General features: G+C 61.5%; 1 protein-coding gene across 1 annotated transcript in view; it reads left to right on the top strand.

Moving 5' to 3' along the window:
- The window catches only part of B4GALT5 (beta-1,4-galactosyltransferase 5), a 59,765-nt gene that overhangs the window by 29,488 nt on the left and 3,387 nt on the right, over positions 1–26,890 (top strand). Inside the window, exons 2-8 of the mRNA XM_055140265.1 lie at positions 17,481–17,615; positions 21,075–21,188; positions 22,069–22,193; positions 22,762–22,878; positions 23,378–23,565; positions 24,372–24,494; positions 26,374–26,475. Of these exons, the coding sequence (XP_054996240.1) occupies positions 17,481–17,615; positions 21,075–21,188; positions 22,069–22,193; positions 22,762–22,878; positions 23,378–23,565; positions 24,372–24,494; positions 26,374–26,475 (904 nt within the window). The remainder of the gene's footprint in view (positions 1–17,480; positions 17,616–21,074; positions 21,189–22,068; positions 22,194–22,761; positions 22,879–23,377; positions 23,566–24,371; positions 24,495–26,373; positions 26,476–26,890) is intronic.

The raw sequence follows: 26,890 nt of genomic DNA, 5'->3' as shown, positions 1-26,890 counted from the left end.
TCCCCCTCTATTTTTTATTTTTTTATTTCAAAAAAGATTTTTCTCTCCCCACCCCCAGTCATCATCTCCTGGGCCCGAGATGAAATGATTCTCTGAGTTGTATCTGGAAGCTTGGGAGGAGACTTTGTTGGGGTTCAGCGCCCTGCAGACTTCGGTGCCAGCCCTGCTGGGGGCGAGGGCGAGGGCTGCGTGACGGACAGCAGGGCCTGGCCAGGCAGGGCTGGGGCGGGCGGGGGCGGTGGGGGGTGCTGAGTGACGGGAAGGCGGGGCTGGCTGCTCAGCTTGCTTTCCTGTGAAGTTCAAGTCAGCGCACCCAGTTCAGAGATGAAACGCGGCCCCCTCGCCCCCCGACCCCCCCACCCCCCCCGCCAGCCTCTTTTGTTTTCTCCTGGCCTCGCTGTGCCGGCGGAAGTAGGAGCAAAGGGTGTCCTTGTACGGGGTTTCGTCCTCCCGCGGGCCCTGGCCGCTGGCTGGCTGTGTCCATCAAGCATTCCTGGGCCGGCTTTTTCCACCCAGGATTTCTAGGGTGGAGGCAGGGTCCGCACGTCGGGGGGGCCCCCGGGGAAGGACCCCAGTCCGGCAGCCGCGTTCTGGGGTGGCACTCGGCCCGCTCTTCACCCCCCTGCGCCCGACGGGAGGGCCGCCCGCGCTCACCTGCAGGCCGGCCGTGGAGCTCCGGGCCGGGTTCCAGCCTCTGGCCAGGCCCTTGGGCCCCCTGGGAATCAGTAACCAGGCTGACCTTCGCCTCTCGGCCCGCCAGCTGTCAGCCGCGTCTGGCTGGCGCTGCTCGCCTTCCCCGAGTCACCTGACGCCGGCCCGGCTGTCCTGCTCGCCGGGGAGGAAACCAAGCAGGTGCTCCCTCGTGTGATGGCGGGGAGGCGGGACGTGCTTGCCGGAGTTGTGAGGGAATCGCCCCGAGGACGCTGGCCACGGCCACGCACCGTTATTTGGGAGTGTGAATCCTAGTTATGGGTTTTTTTTGCTTTTTGGGTCACACCTGGCTCTGCACTCAGGAGTTACTCCTGGCAATGCTCGGGGGACCCTATGGGATGCTGGGAATCGAACCCGGGTTGGCTGCGTGCAAGGCAAACGCCCTCCCCGCTGTGCTGTCGCTCCAGCCCCCGAGGGTTATGTCTTGTTCCACCCGCTCAGTCATAGGATTTTCAAAAGCAGCTGCCTCTCTTGTCCTTCTGGCGGTTCAGTGCTCTGGCGTTGGCAGAGGGGCCCAGACCAAATCCAGGGGTCTCGGCTGCCCCAACCCCACCCCAGGCTGTCGCCGGAGCTGGGGGCAGCCCCTCGTGGAAGAACGTTCCAGTACCCGCCCCCGGAGCTTCCCGCACCTCTCAGCCTCCTCCAGACGGCCGAGTGCACCCAGGCATGTTGGGGGGCTGGAGTGGGGGTGGGGCTCCCCACGGCTGCTGCGGGGATCAGCCAACAGTCGAACTCGTCTCTGCTTTTCCTGCCACCGCCACTGCCAGCGCAGATGATTCAGCACACGTGTGTGTTTGCAGGACCATCTCAGCACGCTGCTGAGTATTCGTGTCCTGCCGCGAGCATCATTTTCTGGAGTGTGTTGTTCTCAAACCGCCAATTAGCAGCAAGCACTCGAGCAGCTCTGCGGAGTCCCCCAGCCTGTTTGGGGGGGTGGGGGGGGACTCGGTGGAGGCGCTCGTGGCTCTCCCCGGCCCAGCACCCCTCCTCCCCTTCCGGGGGTGAATTTTCCATCCTGTCACAGCTCATGGCTTTCCAGTAGTTCTTCAAGTTGGCTTTTTATCTGGTGATTTATGCATATCAGTGTGAAAAAGAGAATATAAACTATAACAGATTGGGGGCTGGAGCCATAGCACAGTGGGGAGGGCGTTTGCCTTGCACGCGGCCGACCCGGGTTCAAATCCCAGCATCCCATAGGGTCCCCTGGGCACCGCCAGGGGTGATTCCTGATTGTAGAGCCGGGAGTAACCCCTGTGCATCGCCGGGTGTGACCCAAAAAGCAAATAAAATAAAATAACAGATAGACACACGGCAGTCTCGGCCCCGCCAGAGGCAGTGCTGTCTGAGGAGCCGTAGCGGCCTGTGTGCAGCTAGCCACGAGCCTGTCCCTTTGCCCTCTGCTGCTGTGGGCGTCCCCACGGATGACGGGGCTGCGCCTGCTTGGCTGTTGCTCCCGGGGCAGGGGGCGCCTGAGGCTGTGCTCCAGGCTCGGGGACCAGGCTCCCCCATAGGGCCTTGTTTGTCTCCTGATCACCCTGGGCCCGTAGCTGATTCTCTAGACACTCCCTGGTGCCCGCAGGGTGCTAAGCTCCTCACCCCTGTACTCTCTCTCTAGCCCCTCCGATAGTATTCTGACCCCTGAGGAGGGGGTCAGCTCCCGGCCAGGGGCCAGAGTTGTTTTCATGCGCAGGGAGCCAGAAAGACGCCCAGTTTGCTGTCTCTGGATGCTGGGGTGCAGGTTGGAGGTCAGAGGTCAAGGGTCAGGGAGAGGCGCAGGGTTGCGTTCAAGCTTGAGATTTATTTTCAGGGTGGCCTCGGGGAGGAAGCGTGGGTGACCTTGCTCCAGGGATGAAGTCACTCACCCTTTCATGACTTGCCAGATGGTCGGAATCAGGTCTGGAGCTGATGCTTTCGCTGCTTTTCAGCGAGGAGGGCCCGTGGCTGCCCGCAGGGTTTATGAACGTTCGGCCTTTGCCGGCCTTAAAAATAGCCCCGTCGTCGCAGGGAAAACCTACAGGTGAGAGGGAAAACCCAGCCGCCCGCTCGCAGGGGACAGAACAGCGCAGGCGGGAACCCCCGCTGCCCGGCACCCCCCACCCCCCTCCACGACCCGACCCTGATGCCCCGGGGCCAAGCCCACAGGGTCATAAGCGGCTTCCCTGGGAGTCAGGCTGCAGGCGCTGCGGGAGAGGCTAATTGGCCCCTGAGCCGGCCCGCTGGGGTGATCCCTTGATAGCCCGTCCCTCCGGCAGGCCTGTTTGAAAAAACAAAGCTCTAAATCTATTACGAAACACCCTAATTCAATTTTTGTGGCATTTCAGTACTGGGGGTGCTGCCCGTCGGGGTCCCAGCCCCGGGGTCTCTGGGCTTCGTGAGTTTGCCCATAGCCTGTAGATCTTTCATTATGGGGCCCTGTTGCCCTTAGAGGTGTTTTTTTTTTTTGTTTGTTTGTCTTTGCTTTTTTGGGTCACCCCCGGCGATGCACAGGGGTTACTCCTGGCTCTGCACTCAGGAATTACTCCTGTCGGTGCTCAGGGGACCCTATGGGATGCTGGGAATCGAACCCTTGTCGGCCACATGCAGGGCAAACACCCTCCCCGCTGTGCTATTATTGCTCCTGCCCCTTGGAGGTGATTTTCAAAAAACTGGTGGGGGGGGGCACATGGGCAGGGTGAGTGTCCTTCACCCCTGAACTCCGGGCCCGAGGTGGCGGGTCTCAGTGCGGAGCCTGCAAATGAGCCGGAGCGACCCCCACCCCCAGGAGGACCTCTCCTGGGGCTCCAGCCGGGAAAGGCAGGTGCAGGAGCGCATCAGGGCTGGCTGGGGCCCGAGCCCCCCGCCCGGCCCCCCCGCCCGGCCCCCTGCCGCCTGAGCTGACACTGGGCACGGAGAGGCCTTTTCCTTCCGAGTTTTTCTTTGTCTAAGGCTTGGGTGCTGCGTATTAGGTTCCAGGAAAGGGAGTCAGGTTGTCTGAGGCCCACAGCTGCGATAGGCTCTGGCTTCCGGGCTCCTGGAAACCTCACCGAGCCGGGGATTTGGACGCGGCTTTCAGGGGGTGGGGGGCGGGGCGGGGGGGGCCTGTTCGTGCTTTCTCTTCAGCTCTCCTGCACGCTGATCGGGAAAGAGTTGATTCCGTGTGGGCGACACTTGGCAGTGCTCGGGGGGCACTCCTGGGGGGTCACACCCCGACCTTCTGCTCCAGGTCCTGGGCCCGCTGAGCCGTGTCCGGTTCAGTCCTGTTTCCAGAGAAACGAATGAGCCGGAGGTGGTGGTGGTGGTGGTTTCTGAGTTTGGGGCCACACCCTCCAGTGCTCAGGGAGCCTAGCCGGAGATGGACCCGGTCAGGTGGGGCAGGTGAGCGGCCGGCCCGCTGGGCAGGGTGTCCGCTGATTGTGGCGTAGCTCCACCGTTCACAGGGTTCTTCCCATTGGCCTCTTCTGCTGTTGCTGCTCTTGTGCCAGTTTCAGTGGGACTTGGGGGGTAGGGGCTTGGGGCTCTGCGCTCGGAGTGGCCCCTGGCAGTGCTCGGGGGGCCATACCTGGTGCCAGGGGCTTACACCAGGTTGGGGCCAGGCAAGCGCTTCGCCTCCTGGCCTGGTACTAAACATACATAAATTTCGGTCTAATACATCCAGAATCTGAGTTCCTCTCCAACGTGGCCTTAGAAATCCGGACCTAAGGCTCAAGGATTGCCATCCTGACTCGGTCGCCCTCTGTCCAGTCAACGGTTGTCGCCCGTGGGGCCGGAGCGATAGCACAGCGGGGCGGCGGGGGGGGGGGGGGCGTTTGCCTTGCACGCGGCAGACCCGGGTTCGATCCCCAGCATCCCATAGGGTCCCCTGAGCACTGCCAGGAGCAATTCTTGAGTGCAGAGCCAGGAGGAACCCCTGTGCATCGCCGGGTGTGACCCAAACAGCAAAAAACAACAGTTGCCCTTCTGCTTAAACTCCGTGTCATCCTCGCCATCAGGAGTGAGACAATATCGGGCACGTTCGGAGTGTCTGGCCGTCACCTGGGCACAGGGAGGGGGGGGCGGGGGGTGGTGTTCAGTTGCGGGTCAGGGCACTTAACCCCTAAGCGTTTCAGCAGGCCTCTCTTCTGTTCTGTCTTGTTTGTCGTTTGGAGCCACGCCTGGCTGCGCTCAGCGCTCTCCCCAGGGTCTGTGCTAGGGATCCCCCCTGCTGGGGCTGGGGGGGGCATACGCGGTGCTGGGGAGCAACCCCCAGCTGTGTGCAAAGCACGTGCCTTGCCTAACCGTGCTGTCTCTTTGGCCCCTGTTCTGTTCCACTTGAAAATTTGTTTTGGTTTCTGGGCTCTGCCCAGTGATGCTCAGAGAGTCTCTGGCTAAGTACCAGGCCCGTGGAGTTGGCGCTCTGGCACCGAGTCTCTTTTATTCGGGTACTCTGTAGCCATCTCTGCGTCTGAGAAGGGCGTCCTGTGGCCCAGTCCGCATTCCTGCAGGGTCAGGTATTCTGAGCTATCCCTCCCTTTCAGTCACAGCCCTCTTCCTGCCCTTCTGACCCCGTTCCGGTAACGCAGGCCTCCAGGCCAGTTTCATAGCATGTCGCGTGTTTCAGAAATGAGCCTGGCCTGCTCCTTAATTCCTGGTAATTGGGTACACTAGTAAATGATGCTAAGAGGCTTGATTGGATTTCGGTTGAAAAATAGCGGGCAGGATTACTCTGAAGGTATAATGCTAGTCACTCGGATACTAGCCAGACTCGGTTGGACCCTCGGCTCCAGAGAGAGCCATTGTGGACGCGCATTTCCTCCTGTGCAATCCCATCACCCCTGGGAAGAATTTGTTTCGCTTTTTAAAATCGGGGCCGGCACCCAGCAGTGTTGGCGTGGGAGGTGGGTGCTTCCGGGCCTACACCTGGTTCACCTTCCGATCCCCACCAAACAAGGCTGAGGGGCTACTCCTGGCTCTGTGCTCAGGAGTCACTCGTAGCAGTGCTCGGGGGACCGGGTGCAGGGCCAAGGATGGAACCAGGGCCAGCTGCGTGCGATATGGGTGCCTTCATCCTTGTACGATCTCTCTGGCCCTTATTTTATTTTGAAGATTTTGCTCCGGTGTCCTGGAGTGACCTTACAGCTTTTGACCGACCACAGGGTGCACTTTGCAGCCGTGTGGAATCGGTGGGTCCTTGAATTTCCGAGAATCTGAGGGGTCTTGGTCCGGCTTAAACATGTGAGCATCCAGGGGCCGGAGCAATAGAACAGCCGGTGCGCTCCTGCCTTGCACACGGCCAACCCAGGTTCGATCCCCGGCTCCCGTGGGGTCTCCTGAGCCCCACCAGGTGTGGTTTGCAGAGCGCAGAGCCAGGAGTCAGCCCTGAGCACCCCTGGAGGTGCCCCTTCCACAAGAGCATTGAGTATCGCTTTGCTAAAGGAAAAAAGAGTTTGTGAATGATCATTGCAGGGCAAGGGGAAGGAAAGTCAAGTGCAGAAGCAGCAGGTAAAGCCCCTCACCTGAGGGAATCCCCCTCGGGTGGCGGCTGAAGACCAGCCCTGCGGTCTGGGAGGGGGGGAGGCCTGTTCTGCGCATTGTCGATGCCTTACAATAAAAAAATGCCCGAGTGCCTTTCCTGATTTTTTTTTTTTTTTTTTTTGCAAACCATAACTTTGATTTCATGGTGTTTGATAATTTGGGGTGTCGCCATCAGTGAAAATAATGCCCATCTGGAAACACTTAAATTCCTCGAGCACATGGGCCCTGTGTGGATGTCTGTCCCGCTCACACGGGATCAGTTAGGCACAGGAGACCCGGGGAATGATCTTTCCAGACGAGGCGCCGGAGGGAGGCCGGCGGCCACAGCAGTGTGGGAGAATGAGTGCTTCTGGCTCGGGCCGGAGAGAGGAGGCCTGGTGCCTTTCCAGCCAGGAGCGCTGGCCGGGATGAAGAACACGGCCCGAGTGCCCGGGGCGGTGAGGGGGCCCTTCTGAAGGCTGGGAGGCTCAGCGTGTTTAGGCCCTGTTGTCTTCGGGGTTGGGTGGGAAGACGAGACCAGGCCCTGCCGGGTCCCCACTGTGGCCGGGTGCAGGTGGACACGTGGGCACTCCCGGCCAGTCGGTGCAGGTGGACCGGGCGGTGGTGAGGGTTTTCGCTGTGGGGCGGCCGGAGTCGGAATGACTTTACCAAGCTCGCTCCTGCCCGAGGAGACGGAGGCGAGATGGTGCCGTTCACACAGGGCCTTTTCCCCAGATGCTCGGCCCCCTTGAGGGAAGGGACATGTCGGGGACACGTCGGGGTCTAAGAAGTGAGCCGGATTTCCCGTCCGCTGTGTCCCTGCGAACGTCCACTTTCTTTCCTTTAGTTCCTGGGCTGCTGCGTGCGGGGGTCACTCCTGGCAGGGCACAGCCCCCCCCCCCCCCCGCCCCCTTGCCAGGGCTCGAACCCGAGTTGGCCGCGTGCAAAGCAAGCGCCCTATGCGCTGTACTGTCTCAGGCCTGGGAACTGCATTTTCCTCTGGAGGGCCACGCGGCTGAGCAAACCCGCTGTCCGCTGCCAGAGGTCGAACGGTTTCCTGAAAGGCGTGGGGTGTGTCCGGCTGAGGGCGGGCAGCGTGGAGGGCGCTGGACACAGCCAGGGGAGGGGCGTGGGTCACCTGCGGTCTGATCAGATGGGCTCAGTATACGCACACTTGAGTGGGGCTGGAGGGTAGTTTCTGCTGTAGCCTCAGAGGGGCGTTTCCTGATGGCCTCAGAGGGGCGTTTCCTGATGGCCGTCCCCTGGCAGGGGAAAGGGAAAGTGCTGCTGGCTTCTCCCCGCAGAGATGACACAAAGCAGTTTGGCGAGAATGTTTTTCCTGGGGCTGGAGCCATAGCACAGCGGGGAGGGAATTTGCCTTGCATGCGGCCAACCCGGGTTCGATTCCCAGCATCCCATATGGTCCCCTGAGCACTTCCAGGGGTAATTCCTGAGTGCAGAGCCAGGAGTAACTCCTGTGCATCGCCGGTGTGACCCAAAAAGCAAAAAAAGAAAAAAAAAAGAATGTTTTTCCTTGCACCCCGTGTGTCGTGGTGGGCAGAGGCCCTGCACCCGTGCCCGCGGGTGCCCGCGAGCTTGCCAGGGCTCACGCTGCAGAGGGTGGAGCTCGGGGTGGCAGTGGCTGGGGTGCGTGCCAAGGCTGCGTGGTTTGGGTGGGACACACGTGGCTGTGGCACCAGGGACCCAGTGGCAGACCTGCTGGGGTCACGCTGGGCACCCGGGGCCGGTGCTTGGGGTTGGTCTAGTGACCCGGCCGGCCTCAGCCCCCGAGCGTCCTGGCGGTCCCCCGTGAACGCTTCGTGATGGGCTGTTGTTTCTAAACTTATCTTCCTCTTTATGACAGAAGTCATGTGTGCTCTGTGCATTGTTCTACGAGACGATTGGGGCGTGGCCCCCACTGAGGGGTGCTCAGGGTGGACCCTGGGCCTGTGGGCCGGCCCTCCCGGCCACCTCCCAGCTCCTAATAAAACATGATTGCAGCAACGAAGTGGCTAGCGGCTTGGTTGATCGCAGTATAACTTTTTTTTTCTTTTTGGGTCACACCCAGAGATGCTCAAGGTTTATTCCTGGTTCTGCTTTCAGGAATTACTCCTGGCAGTGCTCGGGGGACCATACGGGGTGCTGGGGATTGAACCCAGGTTGGCCGCGTGCAAGGCAAACGCCCTCCCCGCTGGACTATCACTCCGGCCCCCATCGCAGTATAACTTGGCTGTAGTTTCCTCCCCGGCCCCAGTCCCTTGTGACACAAGCGTAGGTAGGTTCGAAATTCTTACATGTTTGTTTTGTGGTGCCAGGGATCAGACCTCGGGCCCTGTCAGCTTGGCCCCACCTTTGAGCCACGGCCCCCAAGTTCTGCTCTTATCTCTGGTGTGGGACTAACACCTCAGAACGTGCTTCCTGTGTGAGGGAGTGGGCACCGGCCTCGAGGCTGGGGACGTGTCTCCGTGACACGTCGATCCGTCGCCCTCTCTGTTTTTGTTTTGTTTTGTTTTTTGTCATTTTTGGGTCACACCCGGTGATGCTCAGGAATTACTCCTGGCGGTGCTCGAGGGACCCTATGGGATGCTGGGATTCAAACCTGGGTCTGCCATGTGCAAGGCAAACACCCTACCCGCTGTGCTATCGCTCCAGCCCCCCCCCCCCCCCCCATCGCCCTCTCTGGAACCTGCCACTTTTTGTCTTGCCTACAGGGTACTTCCTCTTCCCCCACACCCTTATCCACATCCTTTAGATGAGATATTTGGGGGGAGGAGGGGGGCACCTCTGTTGATGCCCAGGGCTTACTCCTGACCTGCACCAGGAGTCACTCCTGGTGGTGCCAGAGATCCAGCCCCGGGCGGCCGCGTGCGAGGCCAAGCTCCCGCCCTGCTGTGCTCTCGCGCCAGTCCTGGAAGCGTTTGGTTTTACGAACTTCGGCAGTCCTAGGGCCCGGGGCGTTGACGATGCTCCCGTGAGTGAGCGTGAGGTGAGGTGGGAAGGAGAGGGAAGCCTCCCTGCTTACTGACGCGCGGACAGGTATGACGGCAGCCCGGGGCGCCCCCAGCCCCCTCTTCTGTACAGAGACCTTCTGGTGGGCGCTCCAGCCCCTCCCACCTGCTTTGCACAGCTCCCTGAGAGCAGGCGGACGCCGGGACCTTCCTCAGAACCTGCACTCTTGGGTCCGAGATAGCCCTGGTTCTCAGCAGCCCTGCTGGGCTCCGTGGGGGGGGGCCCTGAGGACAAGGGGCAGTGGCCGTTAGTGGACAGACCTTCCCGGGGCAGAACCGCGGCTGTTGTGTTCGGTAAGCTCAGCCTAGCCAGTAGAATCCTTAAAAAGTTTTATGACATACATGCACATGACTATTGCACACACCATTACACATTTCCCTCTCGTACATGATACATACACATCCATTTGACATATTTAACAGTAAATATGTCAAAATGCAGTGGAAAGTGGGAAACGGCAGAAAGATCGTCGACTTACTTTACTCTTAGCCCAACACCTGAGCAACTTGATTTGGATTTTGGTGGGGGGAGGGGGCGGAGCTAAGTGGTGACCCTGAACCGGCTCTTTCCGGTGTGAGGACTTATGATAGTTCTGTCCAAGAGTCCCACAGTTTTTACTGTAGGGCCATGCGCAGTTCTTTCGGGCGTACGGATTGTCTTTTATTTTGTTGATTTTTCAATGATTTCCCCAAGTTTCGCCTTTAGACATGCTTCGGTGAGGGAGCAGGCCCGTGGCACGGCGGGTCCCTGCTTGCCTTGCACGTGGCTCCATCCCTGGCGCCCCACATGGTGCCCCCGGAGTTGGGGTCTCCTCCTGACCTCTGTCCGGCGCGCTCCCTCGCCCCGCAAGAGGCCGCCGCTCAGGGCCCTGAGGCCTGGGCCGACCTGCCCTTCCTGTAAAGGGAGGGTCGGGGGAAGGAGACTCTCCCGTGCCACCATCTCCTCCGAGGGTTGGTCCCACGAGCACAGCACGTTCCCGTCGGGCAGCCCTGCCACTGAGTGACAGCAAGGCTGGATGTAGGTTGAGTGTGGGGGGGGGGAGGGTGGTGCAGTGGTCACGTGCACGCAGTGACCAGAACAGACCTGTTTCCTATAGAAAGGGTCACACCTTCCCGGTCACCGAGTGTCTGCCAGAAGCGCCCCGTCCCCGGGTCACGCTGACCCTCGGCAAGTAGGAGCAGAGCCAGGTGTGACCCAAAACAAAACAAACCAAAAAGATAGGAGATGACTGAATGCAAACAGCTGTGTGCTGTCTTCCTCTCTCTGGAGTGTTCTGGAACTGTGGCCCTCTAGAGGACACGCACTTGCAGTCCTTAGTCGAATGTGCGAGCCAACGGGTTCTACCGAGGGTTCGGCCCGTTCCCACCCGCGAGGGGAGCGGAGAGGGCGCCCGCCTGCTCCTCCCTGTGCTGCTGGCTCGCAGCTCTGGATTTGCGGGTGCCGGGAGACCGTCATGGGCCCGAACTCACGGACTGAGCAGGTGAGCCGGGAGCTCAGTGCCTGGAGCGTGTCAGGGCCATGGATGGGGGAAAGGGAAGGATTGTTTGTGTCGGGCGGCAGGGCCAGGAGGGGTCCTCGGGCTCCGGGCGGGGGTCAGGAACGCTGCCTCTGAGCAGGTGGGCCCGGAGCTCAAACCACAGTGGGGCAGGAACGGGGGTGGGGGGGCGGCGAGGCCGCAGCAGGGAGCACGGCTGCTCTCTTGGTGTCTCCGTCCTCCTCCTCCTCCTCCTCTTCCTCCTTCTCCTCCTCCTCCTCCCCCCCTCGCTTCCCGGGGCCCCATGCTGAGAGGGGACCACACTCCGCCAGCATCTCCGAAAGGTGCTTCTCCGCACCCCGTTGTACGTTGGCAGCTCGGGGCGCCCTGGCTCGCCGGCCCCCTTCTCGGGACGTGCACGGCGGGAGGCTGGGGATTGATCAGCATGCCGTAAAGATCCGGGGGGGTGAGAGCAGCAGCTTCGATCAGTTAAGCGATCAATTAGCCGTGCACTCCTCAACTAGTTATTGCCTGTTAACTCGGCGTTCCCCACCGCCCGTCTCCGTGTACGGCTTAATAATTTAACAGTTAATAAGCACTCAGGGCAGCGGGAATGGTTGCAGGGCACTGACCAGCGGTTAAGTTTTACCACTCCGGCTTTTGTTTTCCTGGCTGGGGAGGGCCGAAGGCGGGAAGAGGTAGCGTGAGTTCGCCTCAGCCGTCTGCTCCGCCTGGCGAGGGGGGCTGGGAAGGAGGGGACCCTCAGGTGCTTTTCCTCAGATCAGTTTTGAAAGCCTTTGCTTTCCATGTGTCTCCTCCCTGCAGCCGCGGTCGAGTTCCCTTGTTGCTGTTGCTTTTCCTGGGGGGAGCAAGGCCTGGGCCCCTCCTGGCCACGCTCGGGTCTTACCCCTGGCTCTGCAGTCAGGGATCGCTCCTGGGGACACGTAGGGAACCAGACGGGGTGTCAGGGATCAAACCCCGGTTGGCCGTGTGCGAGGCAAGGCTCTCCCTGCTGGACTATAGCTCCAGCCCCTCAATAGAGATTTTTTTTTTTTTTTTTTGCTTTTGGGTCACACCCGGCGATGCTCAGGGGTTACTCCTGGGTGCTTGGAAGACCATATGGGATGCCGGGAATCGAACCTGGGCCAGCCACGTGCAAGGCAAATGCCCTCCCCGCTGTGCTGTCCTTCTGGCCCCAATTCCTCGTATCTTAAAGAAACCAGAGCTTTATATTCTCTGTGAAATGCGTGTCTCTGTGTTTGGGGTTAGAGATGGTTTCTCTGATTGGGGCCTTTTCTCAGAAAATACGAGACAAGAACGTGGCACAGGGCTTGCAGGTCCTCTTCCGAGGCAGAAATGAAACCCTAGGAGACAGAGGCCAGCGGGGAGGGTGCTGGCCATGCACGTGGCCGACCCAGGTTTGATCCCCCAGCACCCCGGATGGTCCCCCAGGCCCCGCCGGAGCGATGCCTGAACACCACTAGGGGTGACCCACACACACACATTCAACCTCCATGGGGGGTGTTTGAGCCACACCCACATCCTCTGTGGGAGTCGGGGGTCCCGGGGACGGGGTGCCGGGGTCAAACCTGGGTCTTCACGTGTGCAGAGCCGGTGCCCCGCCCCCTGCTGTCTCTCCAGCCTAGAGACATTCGTCTGTCCTGTGTGGGGGACGACTGACCCTGCAGCTCCTGATGGGGGCCTGGACGCCGCCCCCGAACCCCGCCCCCACCCGCCTCAGGGTTTCGTGTATCCTACCCACAGTCCCTTGCAGTTCTTGGTAGACTTGTTGCGTCTTACAGATGGCATCTTCCCTTTTCCTCTGTTCCTTCCGGCTTCTGGTCTGTCCTCTCCGCCCCGCCCTGTCCTTCCTCTGAAAGCGTGGGCAGGTGCATGACCCTGACCACTGACCCTTGGGTTTGCTCCAGTGCTTCCCAGGAAAGTGCTCTTGGCCTTGCTCTGAACCACACACGGTCCATCCTGCCCGGGGACGGGGGACGGGGGACACGCAAAGATGGGTGTTCCCGGAAGGCTCAGCCCAGGCACGGGAGTGCCTGCTTGCTCGCTCTCCAGAGCTCAGGGGCTCCGCCCAGCGCCCTCCTCACCACTTCCCAGACCCTCCCCCGGTCTTGCTCTCCCCATCTGCTCCTTGTGAGTGCTCGGATGGGCCGGGCCCGGGCCCAAGAGCCTGGAGTGGGGGCGGGTTGGGACAGCCCTGCTCGGCGGCCAGATCGCTTCCGCCCTGGAACCTGGCGGTTCATCCCAAGTTCCTCCCTGTAAGGAACTGAGATCCCGGGACCCAGCGGGCCGGGAGCTTGGGGGAGGGGGGGTGCAGTGTGTGTGTGTGTGTGTGTTTTAGGCCTCCCCTGCAGGCACCCAGGGCTGACTCCCAGCTCTGTGCTCGAAGACTCCTTGCGGGTGTCGGGGACCTTGTGGGGTGCCAGGACTTGAACCCGGGTCAACCGCGTGCAGCACAAGCACCGCGCCCGCCATCCTGCCCCCCGACTCGAGGCACCCGGGGATTCCCCGGGGCTGGGGCTGCTTTGGACGGCCCCTTCTCCCCTTCCCTGCCAGCCCGTGTGGGCGGGCAGCATGTGGCTGGTGTCCTTGGGAGGGGCTTCACTTCTTCTGCTCTTGCCTGTGACGCTGCCGAGAAACATTGCAAAGGAAATGAGGAAACCTGGGGGCAGCGTGTCTCCTGCTGGGGCGACCAGGTTCCCCTCCTCACCCAGCGGGGTCCCGTGCAGCCTCGAGAGGGCGTTCCGTCCCCGGACCCGGCGGGTTCCCATCTCTGCTATTGGGAGGCGGGCGGGCACAGCCCGGGGTGCACACGTGTGTTTCCTGCCTCTTCTGGGGCCCCGTCCCTGCCCTTGGGCGGGCTGAGTTCTAGCAGGGGAACCGACAGCACCCCCAGAACGTCTCGGTGAAGGAGGAAGTGGCCCGGGCGGGACGCGGGGTGGTGCTGGTGAGACGCAGGCGGGAGAGAGAGTGGGTTCAGCCCCCGCCAGGAGTGATTGCTGAGCACAGAGCCAGGAGTCGGCCCTGACCACCCCCGGGTGTGACCCCACAGCAGAACGAAGATGGAAAAAAATGGACGGGGGGCTGGAGCAATAGCACAGCGGGTAGGGTATTTGCCTTGCACACGGCCACCCCGGGTTCGATTCCCAGCATCCCATATTGTCCCCTGAGCACTGCCAGGGGTAATTCCTGAGTGCAGAGCCAGGAGTAACCCCTGTGCACCGCCGGGTATGACCCAAAAAGCAAAAAAAAAAAATAGGACAGGAGCGAACTGGCATTCTTTTTCCAGATCTTTCTTGCCAAGTCGGGGCCACCCGGAGAGCACCGTGTCTAGGGCAAGGGATTCTGGCCGTCCGTCCCGGCTGGCCTCGTGGGGCCAGCGTGCTCGCCCGTGTGGAATGCCGGCTCATTGCCTCCGGAGGAATTTTTATGAGTCAGAGTCATTCATTAATGTGTGTGTTCGAGTGAAAACGGCGTTGCTGACTCATGGACCCGGGGCTGGCCGGAGTCCTAAGGGGAAGGAGGGCGTTGGGGTCTTCCTGGTGCCGTGAAGGGCGAGTGAGTGGAAGGCTCTGCCCTGTGGCCCCGGGGAGCCCGGGCAGGGAACCCCCGGCCTTTGCTCCGGAGATGCCAGGCTGCTAATGGCAGGCGTCTGGGTGGACATTTTTTTTTTTTTTTTTTGCTTTTTGGGTCACACCCGGCAATGCACAGGGGTTCCTCATGGCTTTGCACTCAGGAATTGCTCCTGACAGTGCTTGGGGGACCATATGGGGTGCTGGGAATCGAACCCTGGTCGACCGCGTGCAAGGCAAACGCCTTCCCCGCTGTGCTATTGCTCCAGCCCCTGGGTGGACATTTCTGAGGCATAAACCAGCATGGGGCTTAGTTTCCTCCCCACGTCCTGGGCCGAAGAGACCCTCTCCTGCGGGGCCGGATGATAGTCCCATTTTTCTCGCCAGCTTGTACGACAGTGGCTGGTCATCAGCCTGGGCTGACGGGAAGTGGCTCAGAGCAGGCGGCCCCTTCTGTGTCTTCTCTCTGCCCCTCGGATCGAGCGGTTCCGTGTCACGCGTCCGAAGGGCTCCAGGAAGTTGGACCCTGGGGACACAGTGGAGCTCACGGCCGGTGGAAGTTCAGCTTTAAAACACCAATGACTGCGATTTCGTGCTTCTGGGTCAAGAGACACGTGTTGTTGGAGGGTCCTGCGTTTGGTGGCAGAGTCCGTGGGAATGTTCTAGAATGCCTCACCTCTTCTGTTTTCAGTTCACTCACCATGACCTTGGGCCAGTGAGCCCCGAGACAGGACTCCCGGGGCTCTTACTTCGTGACGTTAAGCAAGGAAGAGGGACCCTGCGTCACGGAGAGGAGAGAATTTTCAGTGTGACGGTTCCGGTGGCGCTGCCTTTGGGTTTGCACGGGGGAGCCGGGGCCGGGGCTGGACGGAGCGGCCGGGCTGCAGGGGACCGCAGGCTGGGAGGTCTGCGCTTCGGCCCCGGGCACCGGCCGCACAGACTGTGCTCTCTCTCTCTCTCTGTTCAGTGCAGAGCGGGGGTCACCTGGAACCGTTTCCCACCTGAGTTTTGGCACCTGTCGGAGACCTGAGACCGGCCCCCGAGTGTCCTCACGGGGGCGGGGAGGGGGGGAGGCGACCGCTGCCCTTCCTTGGTCATTCTCATGGAGTCAGAGTTCTCTAGAAAGTTGGCAAAGCTCTCAGCGCCCAGAAGGTGTGAGACCCCCCAGAGAAGCCCCCCCCCCCCTGTGGGCAGGGGGAGTGTGGGGAGCTGCCTGGGATGATTTGGGAGGGGGCAGGAAGTGCCTGTGGTGCTGGCGGGTTTGCCCCCTGGAGCCGCCGCCTGGGGGCAGACCGAGCTTGGTCCCTTCCTCTGCTTGGTCCCTGCTCGCTGCTGTTCTGTGCTGGACACTGAGAGTCGTGAGGAGCCTGTTGCAGCCAAGCAAGCCTGTCAGGGTGCCAAAAGGACCCGCCCAAGGCCAGTGTATTCCGCCTGTCCAGGAGTCCAGGTCACGGTCATGGGGGCTCAGATCAGATACTTGCCGCTCCGAGCCTGTTGCGTGAATATTCATGCGGTCAGAGGCGCTGAGACAAGGAACTCAGAAGAAATGTGTTCTTGGAGGGTCTAGGTTTCCTCTGACTCTTAGACAGAGGTAGAGAGCCCCGCGATCTTTTATTGATCATGGTACCTCTAAAGGGCGCAATACAGTGCCGTCACCAAAGGTATCAAAAGAAGTTACGGGAAGAACATTGAGACAGTAGAACATGCATTAGTTCCTTGCATCTGCAGGCCAGAAATCTTGGCCTCTGGAAAGAAGATACAAAACCAAAACTGAAACCTTCCTTGGTCTCAAAGCACTTGGAGTTACATCCCAAAGACAAAACTGGGCCCACACCTGAAATCTACATCCCAAAGACTAGGCTGGGCCAGAGCCTACAATACAATCTCAAAGGTCTGGCAGACACCTGATCTCTGCATGTCAGACCAGCCGGGCTTCTGTGAGGGAAGGAAAACTCCTTTCCATACACTGAAATTATTTTCTGAAGGCGGAAAATGTTCCTGTCTGTAGTACAGTCTCTGTGGACTCGCCCTGGTAGGTCAGTCCATCCCCAGCACGCGCCCACTTCTCTGCCTGCCGGGAGGGGAGGGGGAGGCACTGCAGCGCGGGTAGGAGCTGCGCCTTCAGACCACCACGGTCTTGCGGGGAGCTGCCGGCACATTTGTGATCAGGAGTAGCGTTAGAGGAATTGCACACCCGGTTTGTCACCCGGGCGGCTGCTGGATCGTGGTTGGGGGCCCACACGTGGCAGTGCTCAGGGCTGACCCCTGGCTGTGAGCTCAGGAATCACCCCTGGTTGGGAGGGGGGTGTCGAACCCAGGTCAGCGGCGGGAAAGCAAAGGTCCACTGCCCTGTAGCCTTGGCCCCAGCTTGATTTGATTGACACCTGCTGCCGCCTCTGTCCTCACTGCTGTGGGCCTTGGGGCCGAGCTGGGCGCGGCCGAGTCCTGCTGGCATTTCCTTTGATCTTTCCAAATCCCCCTCAAAAAAGGGGGGGGGGGAAAGCGGCAGGCGCTGCAGTGGTCTGTCTCTCCCGACGGATGCCCGGCCCTGGCCTGGACAGAGGGTTTCCGAGGCTGAGTCTCGTTGTTGCTTTTGAGAAGGTGAATTTAGAGTGGGGATCGTGCGAGTATGGATAGAATTTATCCGAGGGTCTAAATAATCATTTTTTTCCGAAACTACTGAAGATTAACGGGGAACCCCCCTGACACACTCTCGCGACCCGGGGCACGCTGCTTCCTGCGAATAGCGACCTCAGAATGGAAAACTGCACTCAGACATTTGTAGAACTTGGGTGGTTTTGGAAAAAAAAAAATATTCAAGTTACATGACTTCTTTTTTTGCGGGGGTGGGTCAAACACACCCGGCGATGCTCAGGGTTTACTCCTGGCTCATGCACTTGGGAGTGACTCCTGGCAATGCTTGGGGGACCATACAGGATGCTGGGAATCGAACCCGGGTCGGCTGCTTGTGAGGCAAATGCCCTCCCCGCTGTGCCAAAGCTCCAGACTTTTATCTGCTTGTTGCATGTTTTGTTTCTTTTTGGGCCACACCCTGCGGTGTTCAGGGCTCACTGGAGCCTTGGGGGACCACACGGGGTTCCCAGGATCGAGCCCCGGTCAGCCCCGGGCAAGGCCGGCTCTGCCCTGCCCTGCTGCGCCGTGCCGCCCTGGCCCTACCCATGTGGCTGCCTTTGAGTTCACCGCCTCTCCCCCTGTTGTCGTTGCAGTGAACACCTACCTCTTCATGATGCAAGCGCAGGGCATCCTGCTGCGAGACAACGTCAAGACGATCGGCGCGCAGGTGTACGAGCAGGTGCTGCGCAGCGCCTACGCCCGGCGGAACAGCAGCGCCAACGACTCAGGTGGGCGTCGGGGATGCCGGTGCCAGCCGCCGACCTCCCCGGAGAGGGGGGTTGGGTTTGGAGCCTGGTGGGGGGAATAAGTTGTTTGTTTTGGATTTGGGGGTCACTCCGGGAGATGCCCAGGGCTTGCTTGCTCCTGGCTCTGTGCGAGGGGGTCACTCCTGGCGGTGCTCGGGGGACCCTGTGGGATGCCGGGGCTCGAACCCGGGCCATCTGCGTGCAGGGCGAGAGCCCTCCTGCTGTGCTGTCGCTATGGCCCCAATGTCGCTATCTCTTCAGACATGCCCTCTCCCCAAAGTGGAACCGAAGCAGTGCATTCCAGGCCTGCACTGATTTCTATTTTGAAAATAGATCCCCAGATTTTTATCTGGCCCAACATTTGTGGTTTGTCTGTTACTTTAGCTGAGGACTAACGTGCTTCCGGTGCCCTCTCACTGGTGGTGGCTTTTATTTTTTCTCTTTCTTGCGGTTTTGTTGTTGTTGTTGTTTTGCTTTTTGGGTCACACCTGGCAATGCACAGGGGTTACTCCTAACTTTGCACTCAGGAATTACTCCTGACGGTGCTCAGGGGCCCATATAGGATGCTGAGAATGGAACCTGGATCAGCCGTGTGCAAGGCCAACGCCCTTATGGGCTGTGCTATCGCTCCAGCCCCACTGGTGGTGTTTATTGATATTATTCAACACTGCTGATCACTGTTGGTACACGGTGAGAAAGCATTAAAATAAGTATATTTCAACTAATTCTTTAATTTGGGGGCCACACCCAGCAGTGATCAGGCCCGTCCCTGTGTTGACCAAGTGCCCCGCCCCCCCTCTGGCCTTCTCCCCAGCTGTCACAGGCATATTTTCAAAAGCATCTTTTTCCTCAAATCTGGCTTGTTTTGAGGTCAAGATTTACCGTGAGAGGTAAATGAAGGGGCAGAATTGGGGGTAGAATTCACGACTCGGGCCCCGAGTGCTCACGGCTTCATGGGTGCTCGTGGGCCCACGGTCAAGTCCTGTGAGTGTTTCTGCCCCGTGGGCCCACCGTGGCCCCAGGCCAGGCTCCGGCCACACCCCCAGGAAGGACTTGGGCGGTGACCGTGGCTGATGGCACCGTCCCGGGCTGTCCCTCTGGCTTGGCGGCACCCGGCTGGGACCCGAGGGCTCCCACTGCGAGCGACTGGGGCCCCTGACCCCCCCAGGGGGCTGTTGTCTTTGGACACAAGGAAGCGCGCCCTGGCGAGGGTGTCCAGCCGGCCCTGCTGCCCTCAGCATGCGTGTGCTCGAGGATGACCACACCCCCGTCTCCACCGGCGAGGTCTGAGGGATGTGTCTGGCCCTTCCACACGGGGGGGCTTTGCTTTTCAGTCTGGCCCCGGGGGACTGGGTTCACCCAGCTCAGGTCTCGGGCCCGTGTCCGGAGACCAGACGGTCCCTTTGACCTTCCCAGGAAGGAATTTGAGTGCAAGTCAGAGAAATAAACTGCGGATGGTTGGTTAAGACTGTACATGTGGGGGGCGGGAGCGATAGCACAGCAGGGAAGGCGTTTGCCTTGCACGCGGCCAACCCCGGTTCAGATCTCAGCATCCCATAGGGTCCCCCAAGCACTGAGCAACGCCGGGGGTGACCCAAAAAGCAAAAAAAAAAAAAAAAAGACTGTACACTTGGAATCAAAGTGCGGGCGTATTCGAGGCGTGAAGTGACACCGTTTGAAGGAAGCCAGTTTATTCGGGGGCTGGAGACATAGTACAGGGGTTTTCTTTGCGTGCAGCTAACCGGGTCTGATATCTGGGCCCCCCCCCTTTTTTTTTTTTTAATTTTTAACACCGCCTGGCTGTGCTCAGGGCTTGCTCCTGTCTCTAATTCATCGCTCCTGGCAGTGCTCGGGGACCACGTGGGGCGCTGCAGCTGGAACCCCCCGCTCCGCTGTGTGCCAGGCAGGAGCCCTGCCCGCCGCACTGTCGCTCCAGCCTCCGGGCTTGGTTCTGGGAAACCTCCAGGCGCTTCGTGAAAGGCTCCGAGGTGAAGGTTTTTGAACTCCAGAGTGCAGAGGAGAAAGCCGAACAGGAAGCTTCCGTCTTCACAGAATCCGCGTGACCCCAAAGGGACGAGCGCGAGGCGTGGATCCTGGGGGTCACGGAGTCGTGCACAGCCCCCCGTTTCTTCTGTTTGTGTGTGGGGGTCACACCCGGCCAAACTCAGGGGCTGCTCCCAGCTCTGTGCTCAGGGGTCCCACTTAGTGTGTCAGATCACATGTATGCACACACAAGCACACGCACACACACGTGTGTTGTACACGTATGAGAGAGAGGGAGGGAGGGAGAGGAGAGAACAGAACAGGGCAAAGAGTTTTGTCGAGGGCAGATGAACCCTGACCGCAGGCGTCAGAGACCACGCGCGCCCACTGGCTGCAGTGCGGCCACCCTGGGCTCCCCCCGGCACCACCCCCGGCCCTCTGGGCACCACCAGGCGGGACTCTGAGCACAGAGCCAGGGCTGCGAAGCGTCTGTAACAAGAACATGCTCTACGCTTCCAGAAGGGAATTTCTCGGTCCCCACGTGCAGCGATGGGAAGGGGACACGACGGACACGGGCCGGCCCTCTCGGACAGCGGCCCCACACGGAGGCCGGGCTGCCTTCTGCTGGGGGCAGGGTGGCGGCCTCTTGGAGCGGGGTTCCCAGTTCCTGCCCCTTCTCCTGGCAGGAAGCTGCTTGGGGGACGCGCTGGAGACGAGCGGGGAGGCCCGAGGGGGCCACTCTGGGCCAGAGCGGGGCCCCGGGGCGGGGGGCCAGGTCTTCAGGAAGGAAAACTTCAGTGCCGGCTGGAAAGCGTCTGGAGGAGGGAACTGTGCCGAGTCTGGCAGAGCCAGGCCTCCGGGAACAGGGTGCCGGGAGGGAGGGAAGCAGAGGCCGCCCTTCCTGAGCCTCGTCTGCCAGCAGGAGGGAGGGAGGCTGTGTGGCCTCCTGAGGGCAGGGAGGGCTCAGACCTCCTGGGGACGGAGGGCGTGGAGGATCCAGCAGAGAAGCCAGAGAAAGTACCAGAAAGTACCAGAAAGGCCCCGCCTGGCACTGGGCAGACCAGAGTCTATTCCCAGCACCCCACAGAGTGCCCTGAGCACTGAGCCAGGAGTAAGCCCTGAGCACCTCCAGGCGTGCCATCCTCCCCCCACCCCCCAAAAGAAAAAGATGCAGCTACTGAGCCTGACTCAGGGCCCGGGGGTGTCCGCAGGCCGGCAACAGAGGGTGCAGCGAGCCCCGCACTCCTGGGGTCGGGGTGGGGGACGGGGGGCGCCCGTGCCGCTTCTCAGGTGCCTTATCTGGCTCCGAACCGGAAGGGCAGTGAGGGCGGACGGGCCGGCGCTGGGCGTGCACACGCCCGAGAGGGGCCCCTGAGCGCCGTCCCTGTAGCCCGGAGGACAGAGGCCACGAGAGCTGGTGGCCAGAGCCCAGGCTGAGCGGCCGTGTCTCTCCCCCAGATTACCCTCTCGACCTGAACCACAGCGAGAGCTTCCTGCAGACCACCACCTTCCTCCCCGAGGACTTCACCTACCTGGCCAACAGCACCTGCCCAGAGAGGCTCCCTTCCATGAGTGAGTGCCCGCGGCCCGCCCCTTTCCCCGGCACGCCCCCCTCTCGGCGGCCTGGGGTCCGCACGGGCGTCCCTGAGAGAGTAGGACCCCGGCGCACTTTGCCTTTTAGAAGGCGGGAGAGACGGGACAGATTCACAACAAACACAGACTCCCCGTAGGGGCCAGAGCGACAGTGCAGTGCAGAGGGGTCTGCCTCGCGTGTGGCTGACCCAGGTTTGAGGCCCAGCACCCCTTACGGTCCCCCTGGGCACTGACAGGAGTGATGCCTCGGCACTAGGCCAGGAGTGAGCGTTGCTGGGTCGCCCCCAGCAAACAGAAGCGAAAATACCTGCTTCACTCCTCCCTTCAGTCCTCCCTCCCTCTCCCTCCCTCCCTCCCTCTCCCTCCCTCCCTTTCCCTCCCTCTCCCTCCTATTCCCTCCCTTCCTCCCTCTCCCTCCCTCCCTCTTCCTCCCTTCTTCCCTCCCTCCCACCCTCCATCCCTCCCTCCCTGATCTTCCCTCCATCTCTTCTTCCACGGCAGCCCTCGCAGTGCCACAGGGCCGTGCCCCTCTGGATCTGGGGGTGCCCAACAGCCCACTCCTGGGTCGGGCGCGCTCGCCCCCGGGGTCCTGGTGGTGAAAGGCCGCGTGTCCCTGCGTGCCTGGCACACCCCGGGCCGCCTGTGGCCACTCTCCCTCACCCCATTTCCCTTCCTGCCCTCGGCGGCAGCCGGCCCCCGAGGCATCCCTGTAACTGCTCCAGGCTGGGAGTGGGAGGGCAGAGACGAGGCTCCCCTGGCTCCCAGCCCCGGCCGCGCTCGGAGCACAGTCCACCGAGCAAGCCCTGGGCGCTGCGGGGGACGGTCACTTCCGGCCTTCTCACTCCCCCTCCCTGCGCAGAGGGCCCCATAGACATCAACATGAGCGACATCGGGATGGACGCCGTCCACCAGCTCTTCGCCCAGGACCCCACCATCAGGCTGGGTGGCCACTGGAAGCCTTCAGACTGCGTGCCTCGGTGGAAGGTGGGTGCGCCGCGGAGACACTCGGGCCCAGCACGCAGTGGACACCGTCCCCCTTCCGGCGGCCGGACAGGGGGCTTCTGCCTTTGCAGAACGTCAGCCGGGCACAGCGCTGGGGAGGGGCCTTGGAGGCAGACTCGGTTCTCAGATGCCCTGGGAAGGCCGCGCCCCGAGTAGATGAGCGGGGCCTGGCCACATGAGTCGTGAGGAGCCGCAGTCGTGGCCCTGCCACTTGAGTCTAGTGAGGAGCCGCAGCCGTGGGTCTAGTGAGGGGCCGTTGTCGTGGATGGAGCATGTCAGGGGAGCCCAGGCCATTCCTGTCACGAGTGTTGCTCGTGCGCTGGGCCCGGGGAGTGCTCCGGCACAGCTGGGATGGAGCACCGTGTCCTCCACCCATCACCCGGCCGTGACGCGGGTTCCAAGGGGCCACACCCATGGTGTGGTCTCGGTGGCTTTCTTGGTGGCCCGGGCTGCGGGGTGGGCAGCGTGACCCCCGCTGTGTGTGTGTCCGGGTGGGAGCCGAGGCCCGGCCAGTCTCGCCGCCAGCCCACGCCTGCACCTGTCCCCGCAGGTGGCCATCCTCATCCCCTTCCGGAACCGGCACGAGCACCTGCCCGTGCTGCTGCGGCACCTGATCCCCATGCTGCAGCGCCAGCGCCTGCGCTTCGCCTTCTACGTGGTCGAGCAGGTGAGTGTCCGGCCGCCGCCGCCCGGGGACACGGTGCCGCCGGGGGGGCCACATCCCGGCTCCGCACCCGGAGTCCTCCCCAGAGGAGCTGCAGATTGTCCGCTCCTCCTGGCCGTTCTCGGTGACGCGGCCCCGGCTCCAGCCCCCGCTTGCCCCGAGTCCCGGGAGGGAGAAACTCGGAGCCGAACCCAGGGCCGCAGGTCTGGGCCGCGAGGGCCAGCGTGCAGGGCTGCATCCCCCCCCCCCCCCCCCAAGCTCCTGCTGGGCTCAGCCCAGGAAAGCGGGGTTTGTTGTTGTTGTTGTTTTTGGGTCACACCCGGCCAGGCACAGGGGTCACTCCTGGCTCTGCACTCCGGAATTGCTCCTGGTGGTACTGGGGGACCCTATGGGATGCTGGGAATCGAACCCGGGCCGGCCTCGGGCCAGGCAGACGCCCTCCCCGCCGTGCTGTGGCCCCAGCCCAGGAAGGCGCTTGTGAAACCAGCTTCTCGCCTGGCAGGCGGGCACCCAGCCGTTTAACCGGGCCATGCTCTTCAACGTCGGCTTCCGGGAGGCCATGAAGGACCTGGACTGGGACTGCCTCATCTTCCACGACGTGGACCACATCCCCGAGAGCGACCGGAACTACTACGGCTGCGGGCAGATGCCGCGGCACTTTGCCACAAAGCTGGATAAATACATGTACCTGTGAGTGGCGCCCGGGGCCTGAGCGCGGAAGAGAAGCTTCAAGGGCGGAGGGGTACGGGGGGAGCGGCCCGTGGTGGGGCCCAGCCCTCAGCTGTCCCGGCGGCCGACCTGCACCCCCCACCCCCACATGTCAGACATGTGGCCAGGACAGTCCCGGAGACCGGAAGCTCGTCCCGGGAACTGCCTTGTGCTGGAGAGTCGGGTGTGAGGAGTGGGCCCGGGCGAGTCCACAGACACAGAGTTTCGGGGACGGTTGGGCGCCAGGGGGAGAGGCTGCGATGGGAACCAGGTCACTTTCGGGGTAATGCAATATACATCGAACCTGATTCCGATCTCGTTCACACAGTCGCACAGAAGTACTGAGAACCCTTAATGATGTGTGCGTCAAGATGAATAAATGCAGGCCAGGGCGGGGAGGGCGTTTGCCTTGCACGTGGCCAACCCGGGTTCGATTCCCAGCATCCCATAGGGTCCCCTGAGCATTGCCAGGTGTGACCCAAAACGAAAAAAATAAAATAGCTGTCGCCAAAAATCTGTGAACTCGGTCACGAGCCAGTATAGGAAAAAGTGAAAAGGTCCTTGCCTGGCCTATGGCCACTTCAACCAAGCCTGGTTCCATCCCCGGCCCCCCACGGGACGGTCCCCTGAGCACTGCTGGAGGAGTCTCCTGAGCCCCACACAGGGCAGTCAGCTGCCCGGGTCGGTGCCTCTCTGCCTGAGGAGACGGTGTCAGGTGTTTCGGGGACTGTCGTCTTCTTCAGCCCCTTCTGGAGAGACCGTGTCCTCACGCTGAGTGTCCCCTGCAGGCTCCCGTACACCGAGTTCTTCGGAGGCGTCAGCGGCCTGACGGTGGAGCAGTTCCAGAAGATCAACGGCTTCCCCAACGCCTTCTGGGGCTGGGGCGGAGAGGACGATGACCTGTGGAACAGGTGTGTCCTCCTGGTCTCCCGCAGGCCATCCCGAGGCCGTGGATGCCCAGGGACTCACACTGAGGAGGCGGGGCCAGGAAAGGGGCCCGGGCCAAGCACAGCGGGGAGGGCACGTGCCTCACACGGGGCTGGCCCAGGTTCAAACCCCGGCACCCCGTAGGGTCGCCCGAGCCCCACCAGGAGAGACCCCTGACCAGGACCAGGTATGCCCCTCCCCCAAAAAAAGAAATTGGCACCGCCAGGAGTAATTCCCGAATGCAGAGCCAGGAGGAACCCCTGAGCATCGCTGGGTGTGACCCAAAAGGGGAGAAAAAAAGAAAGTAACTGGGGAAAGGCACAATTGATTGAAAATTGGGGGTGGGAGGAAAATGCAGTCTATGGTTTCGTATGGCCCCTGAATACTGCTGGGGTCCAACCCCCGTCACAGCCAGGTGCCCCCAGCACCACCGGACAGGCCTCAGTTTTATCTTTTGGGGGCCGTCCAGAGCCTTCCTGCTGTCTACCCTCTGCCCAGCCCCTGGATTAACTTTAATAGATTGTTAGCATGTTAATAAATCACTGTAGCCAGGATATCACAGTTTCAGTGTGATCGGTGTGAAATGATCATGGAGATATCTTCACTTTTTACGTGAAGTCTTTGAAACCTGCGTGTTCCGCACTCACTGCCCGTGTCATTAAAGCCTGTGCAGAGCAGGAGTCGGGTATTAGTCACCCACGGGCCAGAGGGATAGTCTGGCGTTACGAGGGATGAGTAGATAACGGCTGGTGAGGAACATGATAGCGGAAGGATTTTCACCTTCTGTTTACTTCCCGAGAACAAGAAAAAGGCGGGCATTGTTGGTAATTACAGCAAATTATAATTGTTCATCTGGTATTTAAAAAAAAATATCAGTTGGAGGCCCGAGCGATACAGTACAGCGGGTGGGCGTTTGCCTCGCGCGCGGTAAACCCTGGCACCCCAGACGGTCCCCCCGCTCCGCCAGGAACGCAGGGCCAGGGGTCGGCCCTGAGCATCGCTGGGTGCCCCAGAGAAACAAGAACAAACAGAAAAATCGTTTGATCCAAAATATGTAAATCAGGGGTGAGGTCTGCGCGTTGGGGCTGGTGCCGGGGTGCCCGCAACCCTGTGTCTGGAGCCCTGCGGCTGAACCCCCGTTGCCAGGAAGTGGCTTTTTCCCTTGGCCTTGTGGCCACGCCCGCCAGTGCCCGGGGCTGTTCCTGGTCTGACTCCCACACAGAGCATGTGACGGCCCTCGGAGGAGCTGTTCCACCAGGGGCTCCTTCCCAGGGACCCAGCACACGGTCTCCCCCTCCCTGCTTACAGCCGGCTCAGGGACCCGGGGCCACTTCCTGTGACACTGGCGTCTCTGTGTCAGCCTGACCATTGGGAGCCCGGGCCCTGCGCTGCTTGCGGCCCCATGCATCAGCTGGGACTTGCGTGTGTGTGTGTGTGTGTGTTTGTGTGTGCGCGCGCGCGCGCTCGAGTGCATGTGTGTGCACGCATATGTGTGCAGCTCTGTGTCAGCCTGACAGTTGGGAGCCTGGGCCCCGTGTTGCTTGCATGCTTGCGTGCGTGTGTGTGTGTGTGTGTGTGTGTGTGTGTGTGTGTGTGTGTGTGTGTGCGCGTGCGAGTACGTGTAGGGCCCCAGAGGCGTGTGTGTGTATGTGCGAGTACGTGTAGAGCCCCAGAGGCATGCGTGTGTGTGTGCGCATGCACGTGTGTGTGTGCGCGTACGTGTAGGGCCCCAGAGGCATGCGTGTGTGTGTGTGTGTGTGTGTGTGTGTGTGTGCGCGCGCGTGTGCGTGTGCGCACATACGTGTAGGGCCCCAGGGGCTGCTGCTGGTCTGACCCGAGACCCCGTTCCTTCCCGTGACGCAGGGTACAGAATGCAGGTTACTCCGTGAGCCGGCCGGAAGGGGACACGGGCAAGTACAAGTCCATCCCTCACCACCACCGAGGAGAGGTCCAGTTCCTGGGCAGGTTGGTGTCGCTGTGGCTCTGCCCTCAGGCGGAGCTTTGGGGGAGCAACATTCCATAGGGGTTTTGGGTTTTGGTGTTTGGGTGACCCCGGGGGTGCCCAGGCCGGAAGCCTGCTCATTGGCTCTAGGGAGCGGGCGGCCCAGCCCCACCCTGGGCATCCCTGGCCTGGCTTGCTCTGACCCTGGGCGGGTGAGGGGACGTCCCCGTGGGGTCAGCCTTTTCGGGCTTGGGTTCTGGAAGGTTCCACCTTTCCTCCTCCTCCTCGCCGCCTCTTCCCACCAGGAGCTTCCGGGAGCGGCTGGGGGCTGGCGCCTGGGGGTCGCTGACGCCTGTTTGTCTGGGGGCGACCGGGATGGCGGGGCCTGCCCTGCCCTGGGGTCACGGCCGAGTCCCATCAGCCTGCTGTCACAGCGAC

This window comes from Sorex araneus, chromosome 5 (genome assembly GCF_027595985.1).
Source record: "Sorex araneus isolate mSorAra2 chromosome 5, mSorAra2.pri, whole genome shotgun sequence".
NCBI lineage: Eukaryota > Metazoa > Chordata > Mammalia > Eulipotyphla > Soricidae > Sorex > Sorex araneus.
This window is presented reverse-complemented; position numbering and strand designations above follow the sequence as displayed.